Raw genomic sequence first — 21700 nt, forward strand, 5'->3', positions numbered from 1 at the left:
TCTTTCTGATTTTATTAGATATTTTCCTTCTAATGTAGGATATATTATAGTGATACTATCATATCTCAATTTCTCATTTGTGGTGTAACCCTATTCTATTATCCTGGCTTCTGTTGTAATTTTATATTAAAATGGTAAATTTCTGGCCTGGTGTGGTGGCTAATTCCTGTAATCCTGGCACTTTGGGAGGCCAGGGAGGGAAGATTGCTTGAGGCCAGAAATTCAAAACCAGCCTGAGCAACAGTGAGATCCCCATCTCTACAAAAAATTTGTTAAAAAAAAAAAAGAAGATAAATTCGTATTAATAGATTGCAAAACTTAAAAAATACAGTACCAAAAAGATACTACAGGAGAAGCTTTTTCACCTTTTTTAAGGACACAGTATCAACTATCCCATAAGACTTATGTGCTTTACTGAAACAAAATTAGCCTGTTCAGAATCACTTTTATATAGATTTTTTTTCACAAACATGATCTAGTACCCAGAGAAAGAACCTCTCAGCCTACCTCATTCATTTTAATAAGTCAACATCCCCAGAAACAATCAACTTCAATAAGATACAAACTTAAGTTTTCATAATTGTTGAATGTCCTGAGTGTGTTTATTTCTGAGATAAAACAAAGTTTTTATTATTAAAGAACCTGAAAGACTTTTACAAAATATGCAACTCATTATAAACTTGGCTTGGGGAATTTGCCTTTGAAGTGACCCTTTAGTTAATGTGTTTATATTAGAATATTTTTCATTCTGTACTAAAGAAGATAATTTCAGGTTATTATTCTATTAGAGTGAATTTAATATGTCTGTAGGATGAGGTAAAGTGTAGGTGTTTTGACTACTTTCTGTCCTGTTCTTCGTCAGAATCACTTAAATGAATAGAAAAATGAAGAAGAAAAAAGGCAATAGAAGAGGATATATGCATGATTCTCACAGACGAGGCCTTGTATCTCTGGTAATAACTCAAGTTTTTTTTAGCATACATACTCTTGGTTTAGGATCTGTGGAGTTTCATTATTTCTGTTATTTCTCCCAGTGATACCTATAAATAAGTCTTCCAAATAATCCAGTTTTAAAATAGCTTTGAAATCTTTTCATCTTATTTTGCAAAGATATTAAAAGTTAAAGCCAAAAATACAAAGTTGTACCTATGCTTTCATTCCTATCATATAAAAATTGTGGACATGTGGTTTCAGTATATGTGTTCTTGCATGTATGTGTAAAATAGTTGGAGAAGAATATGGAAAAATAATCTGTTGAAGTTTTGGGATTGTTATTTATTTTCTTAAATTTTAAAACATATGTACAATAAATGAAAATGAAAAAGGAAAATTTTAAGCCAGTCATGTAAGATGTATTAATTTTAAAATTGCCATTTTAAATTTAGAGTAATATTCTTAATTCAATTCATTATATTTAAATTTAGATAGATAGTAAAAAACTTAATCACAGTCTGCAGTTTTGTGCTGGGTACTTACTCTGTTCAAAGTATTCAATATTTGAATACTCAGGAGATTTTAAAATAATATTCATTCTTAAGATATATAAAGGTTTTCTGAGGAAATTATTAAATTTGTCTATTTACGGTATATTAGAAATAGAAACTTTCTGTAGTTTAGTTTTCTATATTCATACTTCTCTCTCTCTTTCTCTCCTCCCTCCCTCCCCCTCTCCTATTACCTTTGGTATATTTTGCATATTTTCTGGTAGATTAATTCCAGGTGACCTTGGTCACTGTGTTATTGTTTACATGGTTTTGTGTGCCTTTCATAAGTGGGAGGAACCCTATTACACTAAAAATTCTTCCTTAGAATTCCTTCTGAAAAATTCTAAGTTTCCATCCTTACTTACTACCACCAAAAACAGAGGTTTGCCTTGTATTTTTGAGTGGTAACTTGAATAGTCAGTGGTAGAAAAAGATTGGGAAGAATTTGAATATTTTCAGCAAAAAAGTCCTTTTAAGTCAATATGCTAAACCACAAGAACCCAGAGTTCTTTCCTTCGAGTTGTGCATTACTGTTTGTGCTTATGAGTTGAAGTAAAACAAACTGTATTCTGTAATATCAGGCTATAAAAATGACCATTTTCTTTCTTTCTTTCTTTTTTTTTGCCTATCAAAACTCTCATGTAAAAAAACGACCTTTTAAAAAAAAAAAAAAAACTTTTGTTTATAAAGTCACAGTTATATTTATTCATAGGATTTTGGACTTTACATATGGTACTGCCTAATAATCACAGGTCAAATACTAATTTAAAAGCTAGAGAAACAGAAATGAAATTTATCTGTATGATCTATGGACTTTGGCTTTTTCTTGGGGATACTTACAGTGTATCCTGTTCCCTTTTATAGTCTCTTTATCTAAAAGGGAGAGAAGTAAGAAAAGTAAGACTAGTGATTTTTATAGCTCTGGAAATTTGTATTACTTTGATAATAATAATATTTATTGAGAACTTATCATGTGCCAAATACTATTCTAGGCACTAACTACATTATTTGCTGCCCTCACAAAGCCATTTAAAGTAGAATTAAATTTCATTTCCTAAGAAAATACGGAACATCATCATACTTTGTGATATTATGTGATCATCTCTATTAGGAGCTCCCTTTCAGTTTATGGATTTCTAGGTAAAGAAACTCATTGAAGAATTAGTAGGAAAAACAGAGATAACCAGGACTAATGAGAGGTTTTGGAGAATCTGAAAAGATAACAAACATACTAACCCATAAAAAATTAGAAAAATTACTGGACAATGAAGAAGGTAATAAACAACATACTAAGGTTCAGTATATCTGGATCACTCTGAGTTCCTCTTGGCGCTATGATTTATGTCACTGAACTGAGCATGCTTATCTTCCTATCTAGCTGAAATTTTACCCTTTGGTCGGTATCTCCTCATTCTCCTCCTCTCCCCAGCCTCTGATAACTACGATTCTACCCTTTACTTCTATAAGTTTGACATTTTTAGATTCCCTATATAAAAGATCATGTGGTATTTGTCTTTCTGTGCCTGGCTTATTTCACTTAGCATAATATCCTCCAGGTTCATCTGTGTTGTTACAAATGACAGAATTTCCTTCTTTTTTATATATATACCAGAGTTTCATACCAAAGAAATTTCCTTTCTTATGGCTGAATAGTATTCCATTGTGTATATATACATTTTCTTTAGCCATTCATCCATTAATGGACACTTAGGTTGATTCCCTGTCTTGGCTATTATGAATAATGCTTCAGTGAACATGGGAGTACACACATCTCTTTGACATGCTGATTTCAATTTTTTTTTTTTTTTTAGAGACAGAATAAGGAGATACTGACCAAAGGGTACAATTTCAGCTAGATAAGAAGATAACTGCCACTAATAGTTGCCCAGGCTGGAGTGCATTGACATGATCATAGTTCACTGCAGCCTCAAACTCCTGGGGACAACCTCCTGGCTCAGCCTCCTGTGTAGCTACAGGTGCACACTACCACACCCAACTACGTTTGAAGCATTTTGGATTTATCAGTGTGAAAAAACGAAAAACAAGTTCCTTGTCCTCACAGAGCTTACATTTTTACCGGGGAGATAGACAGTAAACATAATAAGTAACGTGTATTATGTTAGAATATGATAAGAGATATGAAAAAACAACAGGGCATTGAAAAGAGAGGGTAGGAGGGGTAATCAGCCTGTAATTTTAAATAGAGAGGTCAAGGTAGGCCCTCATTGAGAAGGTGACATTTAAGCAAAGACTTGAAGGAGATGTGGAAGTTTAGTTAAGAGGATATCTGGCATAACAGCCCTCCAGGAAGAGGGAATAATCAATACAAAAAGGCCTCAAGGTTAGCGTGTGCCTGCTAGAGTTGAGGAACAGCCAAGAGACCAGGGTGACTGGAGAGTAGTGAGCAAGGGTGAGAGTATTAGACAGATCAGAGGATAGATAGGTAACAGGGATCCAGACTCATTATATGGCCTTGAAGGTCATTTTAATGACTTTGGGTTTTATTCTGGAATGTGATGGGATGGTGGCATACGGTTTTCCACAGAAGAGCAACAAGTGATCTAACTTGTGATTTAAAAGACTCCATTGGGCTACTGTGTTGATAACTGGCTATCAGAGAGCAAGGGCAGAAGTAGAGAGACTATTTAAGAGGATACGCAATAATCCGGGCAAGAGATAATGGTGGTTCAGACTAGAGTGAAAGCAGTGAAGATAGTGAGTAGTGGTTAAATTCAGGGTGTATTTTGAAAGCAGGGCCGACAGGATTTCCTGACAGTTTGGATGTGGGTGTATGAGAAAGAGAGGGGTCAAGAATGAGTTCAAGGTTATTTGCATGAGTAATTGAAGTGGATTAGAGTTGCCCTCAACTGAGACTAGGAAGGCTGTAATGTAAGTGGAGCTGATTTAGGGGATAGAGCAGATGAGAAGATCAATTTTGGACAAGTTAAACTTGAGATGTCAGACAAGTATTTGGACTGATGCTTCAAACCTGTATAAACGTGGTCCTGGTATTGCTGATAGCCCTGTTCTTCTGACCCAGTTAAGAACCAAAACCAATTATTCTCAGAGTTTTTTGGCTAACTAATTAATATACTATATGTGAAGTAGTCGTGATTCAATAAATGTTTCTTTTCCTTTTATACATTTCATCATTAAAGGGCAAGGCCACTTAAAATGTAGGATGCCTGCATTTAGCCTCTTCACTTTTTAGTAGTGGTGGTATGGTGAATTATGACTGAATTATGTTTACCTACTTTATTAGAAAATGAGAAGTAATTGGATTAATGAAGCATAAGGCAAAATATAGGGTAATATTACGCTAAATGTTGAAGGAAAAAAAATTCAAATGATGAAAACAGAATACCAGCCTATATTCCTTTGGACACTGAGAAACGACATCTATATCAGTGTTCCTATACTTTGGGGTACATTGGAATTACTGGGTATCTTTTAAGAATACTCTTGTCTGGCTCCTACTCCCAGATCTTCTGATTTATTTGGTATGGTATGATAAGATTTGGGCATCAAGGTTTTTAAAAGCTCTCTAGGTGGGCCTGATGTGTAGCAAAGTTTGAGAACTACTGTGATGCACACCTTTCCTAATGGAACTGCCACTAATAGTCACAGTATTCAAAGTCCCTTCAAAAAAATTATTTTGATTATTCTTTGCTGGTGCAAAAACAGAAGCAGCATTGTTAAGGAAAGGTCTTCAAGGCAAGCAGAGTAAATGAGCCCTCTCTAAATAATGCAGATAAGAAGTAACTATCATAATTTGTTGTAGATTCATGGCAGCTGTTCACCTGGCCATTTATTTAAAGCATAAGTGAACCCCAAATTGGAGGCAACTGTGATGTCATGGAGGATGCTTTAGAGTTGGAATAAAAACACTTGGATTCAAACCCCAATTATTCCACTTACTCGGGTAGAGTTATGATGGGCAATTCATTTAATGTTGCTGAAGTTTCAGATTTTTTATTCCTATATGAGAATAACCAAATCTGTTTTGCATAGTTGTTGTAAAGATTTTTAAAAGCTAATGTATGTGAAGGTAAACTGTAAACTATATGAAGATATTAAAGAATTATTATCTGAAAGAATTTTTCTTAACCTTAGAAATGACATAACATTGTGCAATGTAATAATTTGCTAGATGTGAATAGATTATTATTTTTTCTGTATTTTTTCACTGCCTTACAAATAGCGTTCTAAATACTATGGATAATAAATGCTATTGAACTTAAAGTGTAGTAGAGGAAGTGTTATTTTGTATTTATTTTCTGCACAGTGTATTAATCTGAGCTTCATACTCAGACCTGGGTTTTAACACACATGTTGCCACTTGTTAGCAAATTTGTGTCAGGAGACAAGTTCTAAGACTTGGGTTTTTTATTTTGAGTATAATAATACCTTTCAGGTCTGTTACCAGGTTCATATGTAAAGCCCTAAGCATAGCAGCTGGCATGGTGCATGCAGGAAATGTTAATTCCTTTTATTCCTCCAAGAGGATAGTAATCTTGGAATAGTACGCATGACCCTTGAACAACACAGAGGTTTGGAACACTGGCCCCCAGCACAGTAGAAAATCAATGTATAACTTTTGACTTCCAAAAACTTAACTAATAGCCTACTGTTGACCAAAAGCCTCACTGATAACATAAACAGTCAATTAACACATATTTTTTATGTTATGTGTATTATATACTGTATTCTTACAACAAAGTAAGAGAAAAGAAAATGTTATTAAGAAAAATCATAAGGAAAAGAAAATATATTTACTAAGTGGAAGTGGATCATCATAAAGATCTTTATCCTCGTGTCTTCACGTTGAGCAGGTTGAGGAGGAGGATGAGGATGGGTTGGTGCTGCTGTCTCAGAGATGGCAGAGGTGGGAGAAAACTCCCGTATAAATGGACCCCCGCAGTTCAAACCCATGTTGTTCAAGAGTCATCTGTAATTTTTAAAATCTGAGTAATAATTTTTAAGTAGCTAAAACCTCTTAGCTATCATTTTTAAATTTGTTTTGCTGATTTGTATATCATTTTAACTTTTTTAAAAATAATTTTTTATTGATGCATAGTAGATGTACATAGTTTCATTTTAACTTTTGTGTTCCCTCTATACACAGATGCTATTAAAAGCAGTGTTTATTTTGTATGCTTTTTCAGATAATAAAAAAGGTCATTTTACCTTAAAGTTTACACCATGGATAATACAAAGGAGAAGTACAACAATCACAAAGATGATCTTCTGCTTAGGATGGGACTTAATGATAATAAAGCAGGAATGGAAGGATTAGATAAAGAGAAAATTAACAAAATTATAATGGAAGCCACAAAGGTATGTTTCTTGTTTCTTTTAATATCTATAATTTAGTAACTTTACCTTTCTGTTCTAAAAAAATCAGTTTTGAGTATCACTTTATTTAAAATTTTAATATTTTAATATATTAATACAAGATTAAGCTACAAAGGGGTATGAAATAATCTCCCTTCTATTCTTTTGCTCTTGCCATCCAGCTTTCTACTTCACATGCATATAATATACATGTAAAAGCAAAATAATGTACATATTCTTGTTTACCCTTTTTTTTTAACCCTAATAGAATACTATAATTGTTTTGTTCTTTGGGGTTTTTTACTTTTAAATTAATATGATTTGGAGGTCTTTCAGTGTAAGTAATTAAAGATCTTCATTCTTTTTATGCCTCTGTGTGTACATATAATTTATTGAACCAGTCAAAGTCTTTATTGATGGACATATGAGTCATTTCTAGTCTTTTATTTTTATAAACAATACTACAGTGAATAACTTTGTACTTAATAACTTTATATATATGCAAGTATAACTATAGGAGAGATTCGTAGAAGTGGAATTGCTCCACCAAATGCATATAGCATGAAAGAATATATGCACATGTGAGGTTTATGAATCGCCAAATTACCCTCCATAATGGTTATATCAATTTACACTTCTACCACTAATATATGAGAGTATGTATTACCATACTGAAACCATGCCAATACAATGTATTACTAACTTTTTTGGATTTGTCAATCCAAGATAACATTGTGTAGCATTAATTTACATTCCTCTTACAAAAATGAGATTGTGCATTTTTTCATATTTTAAAAACCATTGTATTTTTTTATGAACTCTATTCCTACTCTATGTGCATTTATCCATTGCATAATTATTTATCTTTTGACTTTGCTTATTGTAGTCTACTGTGCAGAAATTTTTTGTTTGCTTCTTTTTATTTACTTGAATTAGTCCATTACATATGGCTTCTCCAAGGTCATAAAAGAATTCTTTAGTGGTTTTTTTTCCTACCACTTTTTTGGTTTCATTTATATATTATGACATATATGTGTAGGAGGGTGTATAATTTAAGAGAATATCGTTTTTCTTAGGAAATGCATGCTGATGTCCACAGCAACTTACTTTCAAATGGTTTAGCCAAAAAGGAGTGGGGAAAGAGAAAGAGAGACAGAGAGACAGAGAGAGAACACATATACATATACATAGAAGTTGGGGGTGAAATCAAATGTAGCAGGATACTAACAATTGGTTAATCTAGGTAAGGGCATATAGATGTTCATTGTACTATTGTTTCAATTTTTGAAGATTTGAAAATTCCAAAATAAAAAGCTGAGGGAAAAATAATTTTTTAAGTATGTAAAACATAAGATAGAATTTTGAAAGCAAGAATAAAGGTAAAAGAATTAAGAGATGAAATAAGCAAATATAACATATGACGGTGATGACTGGATATTCGTTTGAACAAATCACCAATAAAATACATTTGGAACATTTAGGGGAATTTGAATATTAAGAGAATACTATGTAATATTAAGGAATGATTGTTAATTTTGTTAACTATGACAATGTTTATATGATAAAGTAGAAAATTGGCCTTATTTTTAAAGATGCATACTGAAATACTCTGGAAAAGCTAAATGTCATGATATTTGTAATTTACGTTAAAACATTTTACTTAAAAACTTAATGAAGCAAATATAGTAAAATGTTAACAGTTGTTAAGTCCCAGTGGTAGTTTTATATGTGTGTTTATTGTATTAATCTCTATTTTTTCTATGTTTGAGACTTTTGAAATTTTCATCATAAAAATATTGAAAAAGAAGAAGCAAAAGTTTATAACCTATGAACCTAGTTTGTAGGTTAAGAAATAAGTTATCCTATAATAGATGTTCCTATCTGATCCTCCCTCTCTATTCTCTGTGTCCCAGTGCCATTTATTATATAGTGCATCCTTTTACTGCTGGTAGTGCTTTCTCTTCTGTTCCACTGAATTATTTGCCTATTCTTGTACCTATACAACATGGTCTTCCTTATAATACTTTATAATAAGTCTTAACATCTGCTAGAACAATATCTTTTTTAGTACTTTGTTCTTTTTCACAAGTGTCTTGAGTATTCTTGAACCTTTGCTCTTCAATATAAATTTTATATGATATTTATATCATAAAAATATATATACACATATGTAATTGATATAAATCATATGATTAATATATAAAACAAATGTAAGAATATGTATTCCTCTAGTATATGGGATGAGTTTATCATAAATGGTATCTTTTTTAAAATGAAAATTTCTAATTGTTGCTATTCAATAGCAATACAATTTAATTTTTAAAACTCTTACCAGAAAATTTCAAATACACAAAGGCAAAGAGAATAATAAATTTCCATGTAATCATCATCCATCATCAATATCAGCATCAACAGTTACTAACATTTTTATAAATATTGTTTCCTCTATTCCACCCCTCCCCTACTAATTTTTGGAGGAGTATTTTAAAATAAATCTCAATAAATTGGACAAATTTTTAGAAATTCACAATTTTTCAAAACTGACTCAAGAAGATATAGAAAATCTAAATAGAACTATAACAAGGAGAGAAAATAAGTTAGTAATTAAAAATCTTAACACTAAAAAAAAAAAAAAAAAAGGACAAGATAGTGTCTCTGGTGAATTTTATCAGACATTTGAAGAAATAATACCAATACTCCATGAGCACTTTCAGAAAATAGAGAAGGATAGAACACTGCCCAACACATTCTGTGAGGCCAAGTATCGCCTGATACCAAAGCCAGACAAACACAAGGTTATACATCATTATAAATGCAAAAGTCCTCAACAAAATATTAGAGAAATGAATCCAACAACATATAAAAAAGATTATGTACCATAAACAAGTGAGATTTATCTTAGGAAAGCAAGGTTGGTTTAGGATCCAAATATCAATTAATGTAATACACAATATTAGTAGAATAAAGGGCAAAATCCACGTGATCATCTCAGTAAACCCAGAAAAATCATATTTAACAAAATCTAACCTCCGTTCATGTTAAAAACTCTTAACAAACTTTGAAATAAAAGGGGACTTCCTCAGCCTAGTAAAGAGCATCTATAAAAAACCTACAGTGAACATGATACTTTATGATGGAAGACTGAACACTTTTTCTGTAAAATTAAGAACAAAGCAAGGATGTCCACTCTCATCCCTTCTGTTCAACATAGTCCTGACAGTTCTAGCCGGTGGAGTCAGGCAATAAAAATAAATAAAAGGCATCAAGATTAGAAATGAAGAGCTAAAACTATCTCTGTTCACAGATATCATGATCCTTATATACAGAAAATCCTAAGGAATTTCAAAAGAAGTTCAAGACTTGTACTCTGAAAACTTTTTAAATTTGCTGAGAGAAATTAAAGATCTAAATAAATGAGACAATCTATGTTCAAGTATGAGAATATTCAATATTGTTAAAATGGCGGTTCTTCTCAAATTGATCTACAGAATTAACATAATCACCCATCAAATTTCCCGTACTTTTTTTTTTTTTTGCACCAACTAAGGTCTTCAAGATCTTCACTCAGAGAGTTTGTACTCTGCGTAGTACTGGCTTACACCAATCCTATGATTTAGGTAACTATTAATAAATTCAATTTTATAGATAAGGAAACTGAGGCATTGAGATGATTAAATAATTTTAGGGTTGCCCAGCTATAAAGTAGTAGAGCTAAGTTTTAAATTCAGTCATTCTCATTCCAGAGTCTATATTGTTAACTACCAGGTCATACTACAGTGATGCTTTCCTTTAGACATTTTTCTTATGCTTTGTTTTATTTTCTTCCACAGGGGTCTAGATTTTATGAAAATGAGCTCAAGAAGGAAAAGCAAGTCAACCAACGAATTGAAAATATGATGCAACAAAAAGCTCAAATTACCAGCCAGCAGCTAAGGAAAGCACAAGTACAGGTATTAATTCAATTGTTAAATAAAGCGGAAGCTGGTAGAATAGTAATTGACAGTTAAAATGCATTATAGGTCAGGTGTGGTGGATTACACCTGTAATCCCAGCACTTTGGGAGGCCAAAGTGGGAGGGTCACTTGAGGCCAGGAGTTTGAGACCAGCCTGAGCAACACAGCAAGACCCTATTTGTACAAAAATATGTAAAAATTAGCCAGGCACAGTAGTGCACACCTGTAGTCCCAGCTATTTGGGAGGCTGAGCCAGAAGAATCACTCGACCCCAGGAGTTTGAGATTACAGTCAGCTTTGATCATGCCACTGTATTCTAGCCTGAGTACCCTGTCTTTTAAAAAAATGCATTATCAAATCTTAACTGCAAGGGTGAAACATACGTGTTCATTATATTATAAAGTATATACATTCAGCAAATGTGCATACTTTGCTGAGTGTTGCTCTACTCATTAAGATAAAAGACTGCACACCTAGACAGTGTCACCTCCATTATACAAGAGTAGATGAAGTCTTAATTAGATTAAGTAACTTGCCCACCTTCATAGGACAGATAGTTGGCAGAGCTAAGATTTAACCCAAAGCTTGTGTTCTTTTCATTATGTACATACTTTGCAGCTAGAAAAGTCCACAGGATAAATGTGGCATGATTTCTGTAATGCTGATTTTGAAAAGAAAAAAGGACTGGGGGAGCATGTTAACTAATTAAATTAGAAAGTAGCTTAAAACATAATTGTGTTATAGTAAAACAAAAGTCACACTATAGGTTAGAATGCCAAATGTACATGAATTTTTAAGATAACACACAAGACTTCTAAAAACTTGGAAGCTTTTGGCTTTTCCTCCAGGATCTTTGGGGAATAAAAAAGTTTCCTCTGCTGTTAAAATTTATTACAGTAGACAAATTTGGGAAGAACCAAGCTGCAGGGTACCATGTTGTAGATTGATGACTCAAAGCAGTCAGATTTCTGGTAGTAAAACTAAAGTCATGGCCAGACAAGTATACTCTCTATCAAAATCTGATCCAATGTTAACAAAGCACTAGGCTGTAAGATAACAATAAAATTATGATATTGATCTAATATGCTACAAAAATAAGTTTTGTTTCCTTTACCAAACTATAATGTGTCATTTTTTCATATATGCCTACCTTCCTAGAGCACAATATAATTTTTTTTTAATTTCAAAATATTAGGGGGGTACAAATGTTTTGTTACATGGGTAAACTGTGTGATGCTGAAGTCACGACTTTTAGTGTGCCTGTCACCAGAATGGTGTTCATTGTACCCGATAAGTAAGTTTTTATCTCTCATCCCCCTACCACCCTCCCCCTCTTCTTGGTTTCCAATGTCTTTATCACCTCTTTGTGCCTGTCTATACCCATCATTTAGCTCCTACCTATTAGTGAGAACATGTGTTTGTTTTTCCATTCTTGAGATGCTTCATTTAGGATAATGTTCTCTAGTTCCATCCAGGTTGCTGTAGACATTATGTCATTCCTTTCTATGGCTGAGTAGTACTCCATGGTATGTATATATATTTTTTCTTTAACCACGCAGGTTGTTTCCATATCTTTGCAGTTATGAATTGTGCTATGATAAACATTCAAGTGCAGGTGTCTTTTTTATAAAATGACTTCTTTTCCTTTGGGTAGTTAACCAGTAGTGAGATTGCAAGATCAAATGGTTAGGTCTACTTTTACTTCTTTGAGAAACCTCCATACTGTTTTCCATAGAGGTTGTACTAATTTGCAGTCCTACCAACACTGTATAGTGCTCCTTTTCACTGCATCCACACCAGCATCTATTGTTTTTTAACTTTATAATAACGGCCATTCTGACAGGGTAAGGTAGTATTTCATTGTTGTTTTAATTTGCATTTCCCTGATCATTAGTGTGATGTTCAGCGTTTTTTCATGTGTTTGTTGGCCATTTGTCTATCTTATTTTGAAAAAACTCAGTTCATGTCTTTTGCCCACTTTTTGGTAGGATTGTTTGTTTTTTTCTTGCTTATTTGTTTGAGTTCATTACCAATTCTAGATTCTAGACATTATAGATATTAGTCCTTTGTCACATGTATACTTTGCAAATATTTTCTCCCATTCTGTGTCTGTTTACTCTGTTAATTATTTCCTTCGCTGTGTAGAAGCTTTTTAATTTAATTAAGTCCCATTTATTTTTACTATAGTGTCATTTGCCTTTGGGGTCTTAGTTATAAATTCTTTGCCTAGGCCAATGTCTAGAAGAGTTTTTCCTGTTCTCTTCAAGAATTTTTGTGATTTCATGCCTTAGATTTAAGTCTTTAATCCATCTTGAATTAACTTTTGTATATGGAGAGAGATAAGAAGCGGTTTCATTCTTCTGCATGTGGCTATCCAGTTTTCTGCACCATTTATTGAATATGGTGTCCTTTTCCCAGTGTATGTTTTCGTCTGCTTTGTCAAAAATCAGTTGGTTGTAGCTATATGGTTTTATTCCTGGGTTCTCTATTCTATTCCATTGGTCTGTGTCTCTACTTTTAAACCAGTATCATATTGTTTTGGTTACTACAGCCTTGTAGTATAATTTAAAGTCAGGTATTATGTCTCCTGATTTGTTCTTTTTGCTTAAGATTGCTTTGGCTTTTCTGGCTCTTTATTGGTTCCAGATGAAGTTTAGGATTATTTTTTCTAGATCTGTGAAATATGATGTTTTATTCTGATGGAAATTGCATTGAATCTGTAAATCACTTGGGGCAATATGGACATTTTAACGATGTTGATTCTTCTAGTCCATTAGCATAGGATATTTTTCATTTGTTTGTGTCATCTATGATTTCTTTCATCAGTGTTTTATAGTCCTCCTTGTAGAGATCTTTCACCTCCTTGATTAAGTATATTCCTAGGTATTTCATTTTCTTTGCAGCTTATAAATGGTATTGAGCTCTTGATTTGATTCTCAGCTTAACTCTTATTAGTATATAGATATGCTACGGATTTGTGTACATTGATTTTGTAACCTAAGACTTTGCTAAATTTGTCAGTTGAGGAGTCTTTTGGTGGAGTGCCCTTTATTTCTCTTTTGCCTGATATCTCTGGCTAAAACTAGCAGTACTATGTTGAATAGAAGTGGTGACAATGGGCATCCTTGTCTTGTTCCGGTTCATAGGGACAATGCTTTCATCTTATCCCCATTCAGTATGATGTTGGCTGTGGGTTTGTCATGTATAGCTCTCATAATGTTAAGGTATGATCCTTCCATGCCTAGTTTGTTGAAGGTTTTATCGTGAAAGGGTGCTATATTTTATTGAGTGCTTTTTTTGCATCTATTGAGATAATCATATGGTCTTTGTTTTTACTTCTGTTTATGTGGTGAATCACCTTTATGGATTTGCATATATTGAACCATCCTTAAATCCCTGGGATGAAACCCACTTGATCACAGTGAATTATCTTTTTGATGTACTATTGAAGGGTTTGCTAATATTTTGTTGAGGATTTTTGCATCTGTGTTCATAAGGGATATCAGTCTATAGTTTTCTTTTTTTGTTGTGTCTTTTCCTGACTTTTGTATCAAGGTGATACTGGCTTGATAGAAAGAGTTAGGGAGGACTCCCTCCTAAATGTTAAACTTAACCGTTTACCACCCATACGAGCATGAACAACTGGAAAATCTACATAAAACAGATAAAATATCTCTTTGAACTCATCAGAGAACTTCCCAGGTAATGAAGACTTCAGGAAGCAAGATCACCTGTAAGAAGAAAAATGAAAGAAATCCTGAGTTGAGCTAAATATGGATGGGAAGCAGGTGAAGATGGGTCACTTTGACCCCAATGCCCAAAAGAGTATGGGAACTAATTCCTTATTCATAGTTTTTATGTCCTTGCTGAAGAGTGATATAATATAATTTGTCTTTATTTTATAATATATATATGAATAAGAATGACAATCAAAGGGTTGTGTATAAAACAAAAAACTAGAATCAAGGTGGTATCATAAATAAATTATGATACCTCCACATAGTGAAATGCTATGAAGCATTAAACATGATGATAGGACAGATAAATCATCTTTTGTCATGATGGAAGACCACTTAAAATTTACCTTGTGGTGGCTAACGCCTATAAATCCTACCACTCTGGGGGGCTAAGGCAGGAAGGTTACTTTAGGTCTAGAGTTCGAGCTACATTTTTGTACTCTAGTGCTGCTATTTCCACCAAAGATGGTATCATTTTACATTTTCAACCTTAGAGTATTAGTTTCATGGCTATAGCTGGGTGGCTATGTACCCAGCTTAAAAATCTATTACTATGGAAGAAAGGGAGAATGGATTAGTGGGTTCAACTAGTAATCCAAAGCAATATCCTTTGCCCACATTTCTAGAGGAGCTTATGTGTATTTCTCTTGATTTATCAGATTTTGTCATATATTTGAGATTTTTTTCTTGCCATTTGTTCTAAATATTTTTCCAATATATTGTCTTTTAATTTTGTAGGAGTGTTTTTCCTACATAATTTTAAATGTTTATATAATCAAATATGACAGTTTTTTTTTTTAAAAAAAGACTTTTATTTTATAGAGGAATTGTTGGTTCACATCAAAATTAAACAGAAGGTACAAAGATTTCCCATACACCCCCTGCCTCCACACAGGCATAGCCTCCCTTACTATCATCCACCTCCAGAGTGGTACATTTGTTACAGTTGGTGAACCTATAATACATTTACACAACATTATCACCCAAAGTTCATAGGTTACATTAGGGTTCACTATTGGTATTGTACATTCTGTATGTTTCGACAAATTTATAATGACATGTATCCACCATTATAGTATCACACATAGTAGTTTCCTTGCCCTAAAAAATACTTTTTGCTCTTCCTGTTCACCCCTCCTTCCCCACTAACCACTGGCAACCACTGATCTTTTTCCTGTCTCCACAATCTTGCCTTTTTCAGAATGTCATATAGTTGGAATTGTACAGTATGTAGCCTTTTCAGACTGACTTATTTTTACATAGTAGTATGCATTTATGTATCCTCCATGTCTTTTCATGGCTTAGTAGCTCATTTCTGTTATGTGTTGAATATTAATTCAATTGTCTAGAGGTGCCACCGCTTATTTATCCATTTACCTATTGAAGAACACTTTGGTTGCTTCCAAGTTTTAGCAATTATGAATAAAGCTGCTATAAACATCTGTGGGGAGATTTAAGTGTGGACATAAATTTTCAACTCCTTTGGGTAAATACTAAGGAGCACAATTGCTGGATCATATGGTAAGAATATGTTTAGTTTTATAAGAAACTGCCAAACTGTCTTCCAAAGTAGCTTTACCATTTTTCATTCCCACCAGCAATGAATGAGAGTTCCTGCTGCTAAACACCCTCACCATCATTTGGTGGTGTCATTCTAGATTTTGGCCATTCTATTAGGTGTATAGTGATTCCTCATTGTTGTTTTAATTTGCATTTCCCTGGTGACATGAGATGTGGAGTATCTTTTCATATGCTTGTTTGCCATCTGTATATCTTCTTTGGTGAGGTGTCTGTTAAGGTCCTTGGCTATTGTTTAATCAGATTGTTTGTTTTATTATTGTTGAGCTTTAAGAGTTCTTTTTATATTTTGCGCAACAGGCCTGTATCAGATATGTCTTTTGCAAATATTGTTTCCCAATCTGTGGCTTGTCTTTTTATTCTCTTGACTGTGTCTTTCACAGAGCAGAAATTTTAAATTTTAGTGAAGTCCAGTTTATCAATTCTTCTTTTCAGGGATTGTGCCTTTGGTATTGTATCTAAATAGTCTTCATCAAATCCAGGGTCATCTAGGAATTTTATAGTTTTGCATTTTATTTTTAGGTCTGTAATTCATTTTGAGTTAATTTTTGTGAAAAGTATAAGGTCTTTGTCTAGATTCATTTTTTTGCATGTAGATATTAAATTGTTCCAGCTCCATTTGTTAAAAGACTCTTTTCTCCATTGTATTTCCTTTGCTCCTTTGTCAAAGACCAGTTGACTTTTTTTGGGGGGGGTCTATTTCTGGGCTCTCTATTTTGTTCCATTGATTTATTTGTGTGTTCTTTTACCAATACCATGATTACTGTAATTTTATAGTAAGACTTGAAGTTGGGTAATGTCATTCATTTAGGTTTGTTCTTCCCCTTCAGTATTGTATTGGCTATTCTGGGTCCTTTGCCTCTCCATATAAATTTTAGAATCAGTTTGTTGATATCTACCAAATAACTTGCTGGGATTTTGACTGGGATTGCTTTGAATCTATAGATCAAATTGGGAAGAATTGGCACCGTGATAATATTGAGTCTTCCTATCCATGAACATGGAATATCTCTCCATTTAAAGATGCTTTTTGACTTACAGTGGGGTTACATCTTAATAAACATATCATAAAGTCAAAAAATCATAAGTCAAACCATGGTAAGTCCAGATATGCCTCCACTTACAATGGGGTTATGTCCAGCTAAACCCATTGTAAAGTCAAAAATCTTGAGTCGAAGCATCATAAATTGGGGACCATCTGTATTTAGTTCTTCTTTGCTTCCTTTCTTCAGAGTTCTGTAGTTTTCCTTTATCAATCTTGTACATATTTTGTTAGATTTATACCTATTTCATTTTTCATAGTGTTAATGTAAATTTTATTGTGTTTTTAATCTCAAATTCCTCTTTTTCATTGATGGTATGTGGGAAAATGATAGACATATATTAACCTTATATCTTGTGACCTTGCTATCATCAGTTATTAGTTCCAGCAACAGTATTTTTTTTTAAGTTTTTTTCTTGCCTTTGATATTATGCTTGGAAAATTATTCCCCCAAACCAAGCCTATATATTCTTTTAGTATTTTTATAGATTTTGGCATACTCAGATCTTGGAATTTATTTTGATGTATGGTATTTTTTTCTTAAATGGTATTATTTCTCTACATGTTATTTTCCCTAAATGGTGATTCACTTGTCCCACACCATTTATTAAGTCATGAATCTTTTCTCCACTGAATTGAAATGAGGCACTTTCAAATACTAAATTCTCATTGTAATTTATTTCTGGACTCCCTTCTAATTAATTCTTTTCCTGTATCAGTACCATACAGTTTTGGTTATTGAACAATAGGAATGTAGTTTAACATTCTCCCTAATAACACTTTAAAAATTTTCTCTCTTTTTTTAATGCATTATTGTTTCTTTCATATAAACTTAAGTATCATTTTATCAAGTTTTTAAAAAAATTCAGTCCAAACCACAGTAACATTATTTTTAAGTTGATATTAATCCTTAGCAATTTACTTTCTGGATGTTTTTGTTTCATTAATCTGTAGTCTATAAATATCTTTGATAGTTTTAAAGATATAGTACATGAGTGGTGCTTACTTTTGCTTTTTATGCTATTTTTTAAAGCTCATATCCTTAAATATGCAAGTAATCTGAAGGAATAGAAAATATATTCCATTGGGTAGCAGAATTTAAGATTTTATTCCAGTTTTAGTTGACTATTTCATGGTCAAGATATTTCAGATGCCACTCTCTGGCTTCTTTTGCAACAGGAATGGCAGGAAGTGTGTTCTATGTTGATTGTTAAATTGTTTCATTTGTTGAGCTTCCTCTAAAAGAAGTTATACAAATGGGAGGGGATTGAGGAAGTCCTAAGGAGTCAAGAAGTTCTGAGAGAACAGAGATGTTTTCATCATGGGAAATATGTTTCTATTTTGGAGTTGTAAAATTTCTCAGTACTGGATTTTTATTATGTGTGATATGATAGTATGAACTATTGCTAGTCAAACTGAGGTAAGTAACCTCTGCAGACCTGAACTCCCAAGGTATTTATTCAGAACCTCTCTAAGTATTCTCCACCATATCCCACCCTCATTAGATTTCTTAAAGGCACAATCATTTTTTTATCTACCAGAGTATCTTTGAATAACATGGGTTCATAAATTGACTAGACAAATATCCATGTTATATTGAATGACAACTACACAGAAAATCAGTACATTTTGACCATTTTAACAATTGATTTTATCAACTCGGATTTACTCGGTAGTCTTTAGAGAAATGCTAAGTCAAGAAAACACAGAACATTATTTCTGAAATAGTCTTCTCAGTGTAATAGAAATGAGATTTTTGAAAAAGAAAATAAGACACAATATGGGTAGAAAATATACCATTAGAGTTTGGTTTGAGTGTATTTCAATGTGAAAGACTTAAAAAAAAAAATCTATCTTAGGTAAGCATCATAAAGTAGTAGAAAACAGGTTTTGGAGTAACCTGGTTTTCAGGTCTAGCTATTACATTTAGCTGTGAACATATAGCTCTATGACTTAGGGCAAGTTATTTAATCTTATTGAACATTAGTTGCTTTATAAAATGGGAATAGTAATTATGATCTCAGAGTTATTTTAACCAGTAAATGAATTAACATAGAAAATACTTACTATATGACACATATAGTATATTCATTTCTACTTTCTAATGTCATTTCTACTTTTAGAATTATATGTAATATCATTAAGCCCTTACTGTATCCCTAGATAAGCACATTATATGGTATCTCTTTTAGTTCTTTCAGCAACCTTTTGAGGTTGGTCTAGTCCCACTTTATAAATAAGTGAAGTAAGGATGAGAGGGGTTAACTTGACCTCAGTCATGTAACTAATGAGTGGCAATGCTAGGACCCAAACCAAATCCCTTATCCTTCACCAATGTGACGCATACCAATTTGGAGGGATAGCGAAAGTAACAGCATATATATTAGAGACTCAGATCAGAACTTCAAAATCACTGGGAGGGAAAATGGAAGAAAGGAAAATATAAATGAGGATTTCATAGAAGAAACTTTAAAAATCAGTAGTGGTGTGTATCTGGTAGATGTAGAAAAAGACGAGTTTAGACAAGGGTAACTAATGAGAGTTGGTAAAGGAAAGTAGAATGTATGAGTCATACAATGAGAAGGGTTCCTTTTAGCAACTTAACTACACTAGCTTTAGGCACAAGAAAGAGAATATATTGCTGAAGAGACTATCATAGCATTAATATATGAGTCTGAGGAGAATTTTTTCTCATTTGATTTGCTTTTTATTTATTATCTTTTTCTTTTCTAGATGATTTTAGGTCAAGATATTTCAGATGCAACTCTCTATTCTCACTCGACTCTTATAACTTGTATATTTTCTGGATTAATATAGAGTAGTTTTTAGTTTACCTCTGTTTTTGTTAGTTTCTACAATTTATTTATATCTAGGCATGATGCTATTCTCTGGTTCATAATTGCAGTTCTGGAAAAAATAATTTAAATCAGCATGGTAAATTAGAGTAATATGGAAAAGTTCCATTTATTAGGTATGGTGTCTAACTGTGTGAAGTTAGCCCTGTCCAAAATTTTTCTACTAACATTGCTTTCTCTTGTTTAACCAACTTTAATATATTGCTATAAATTTCATTTCTTTTGTCCTACTAGCCTTCCCTCCCCATCTCTTGTGGGGAAAGAATTTAAAAGCAGATAAGACCTTTCTCCTGAAGGAGCTCACAATTTCGTGTCTAACACAGTAAATGCCATAGTAAGAGCAGGAAAACAAATAAGGAACATTAAATTCTGTGGCACAAAGAACAGAGATCCAACTGAGTGACAGAGAGATATTTGAGCTGATCCTTGAAGGCCTGTGACAGAACTAGGAAAGGCATTCTAGACAGAGGAACAGCCTGTAGACTGAGGAAGCCACAGAGCACACCAGGTCATTCAGTGAGTTGCAGCCTAAACAGGAGCAGGCCCTCTGGAGAGTCTCGCTGTGGCTACTGACAAATATGATTCAGGGGATTGTTTCTAAAAAAGAAATCACAGTTTTAACCTGCAATGGTGAACTAGTGTCCCAATAGTGCTAAGAAGGAGGGCCATGGGGAAAAAAAATTCCATAGAGTATAGAGGCAGAGTTGGAGCCCAACATGGAGAAAAAAGTCACATTATACCCCTGTAGCTCTCCACCTTTAAGAAAACTTGCTATAGGAATCTCCACATGATGTAAGTTGCTTTCATTCCAGAAATCACCCCACTTGCTTATTTGTGCCTGTTCTCCCATCAGTTTTTGATTGCTTTGTTATTCAGCCATCCACTGATCCTTATAATAATAGATGGCGTTTATTGAACTTGTACCATGTGCCAGGCACTGTTCCATGTCCTTTATGTTTTCCAGCTCATTCAGTAGCTTCCTTCTCTTATGATTTTACTTTAATGGTAATGACAACTTCCTTATTTGTTGCATAGATCAAAACTATCACACAGCTACCCTCAGGTGCAGAGTGAGCTGACAAAGTCAGTATTTATTTAGCTATTTTAGCCTGTATCGTAGAGGCAAGCCATGAAAAAGGAACAGTTAGAAATGAGGGCCGGGCGCGGTGGCTCACGCCTGTAATCCTAGCACTCTGGGAGGCCGAGGTGGGCGGATCGTTTGAGCTCAGGAGTTCGAGACCAGCCTGAGCAAGAGCGAGACCCCATCTCTACTAAAAATAGAAAGAAATTATATGGACAGCTAAAAATATATATATAGAAAAAATTAGCCGGGCATGGTGGTGCATGCCTGTAGTCCCAGCTACTCGGGAGGCTGAGACAGGAGGATCGCTTGAGCTCAGGAGTTTGAGGTTGCTGTGAGCTAGGCTAACGCCACGGCACTCACTCTAGCCTGGGCAACAGAGTGAGACTCTGTCTCAAAAAAAAAAAAAAAAAAAGAAATGAGTATGTCTGCTACATAATCCCTTTTCTTACTCGCCTGCTTTGATTATTTCTACCCCCTTTCATTTCTCTTTATTCTTCCTTATCAATACAACTCTTCTTCTCTGAAGAGACAAAAATTCTTTAAAGGTTAAGACTTTTTTACTACTAGTAGTAGTAACAATACTACTATTGACATATATATTGACGTTCGTGAAGAATAAACTACAACTTAAGT

The 21700-nt window shown here is 33.4% G+C and overlaps 1 protein-coding gene across 1 annotated transcript in view; it reads left to right on the forward strand.

The window, feature by feature from the left end:
- Positions 1 to 914: 914 nt before the first annotated feature.
- The window catches only part of POLK (DNA polymerase kappa), a 45557-nt gene continuing 24771 nt past the window's right edge, over positions 915 to 21700 (forward strand). Inside the window, exons 1-3 of the mRNA XM_069492842.1 lie at positions 915 to 953; positions 6650 to 6821; positions 10649 to 10768. Coding sequence (XP_069348943.1) covers positions 6687 to 6821; positions 10649 to 10768 — 255 coding nt within the window. The 5' untranslated portion in view covers positions 915 to 953; positions 6650 to 6686. The remainder of the gene's footprint in view (positions 954 to 6649; positions 6822 to 10648; positions 10769 to 21700) is intronic.

This window comes from Eulemur rufifrons, chromosome 17, assembly GCF_041146395.1.
Source record: "Eulemur rufifrons isolate Redbay chromosome 17, OSU_ERuf_1, whole genome shotgun sequence".
Lineage (NCBI taxonomy): Eukaryota > Metazoa > Chordata > Mammalia > Primates > Lemuridae > Eulemur > Eulemur rufifrons.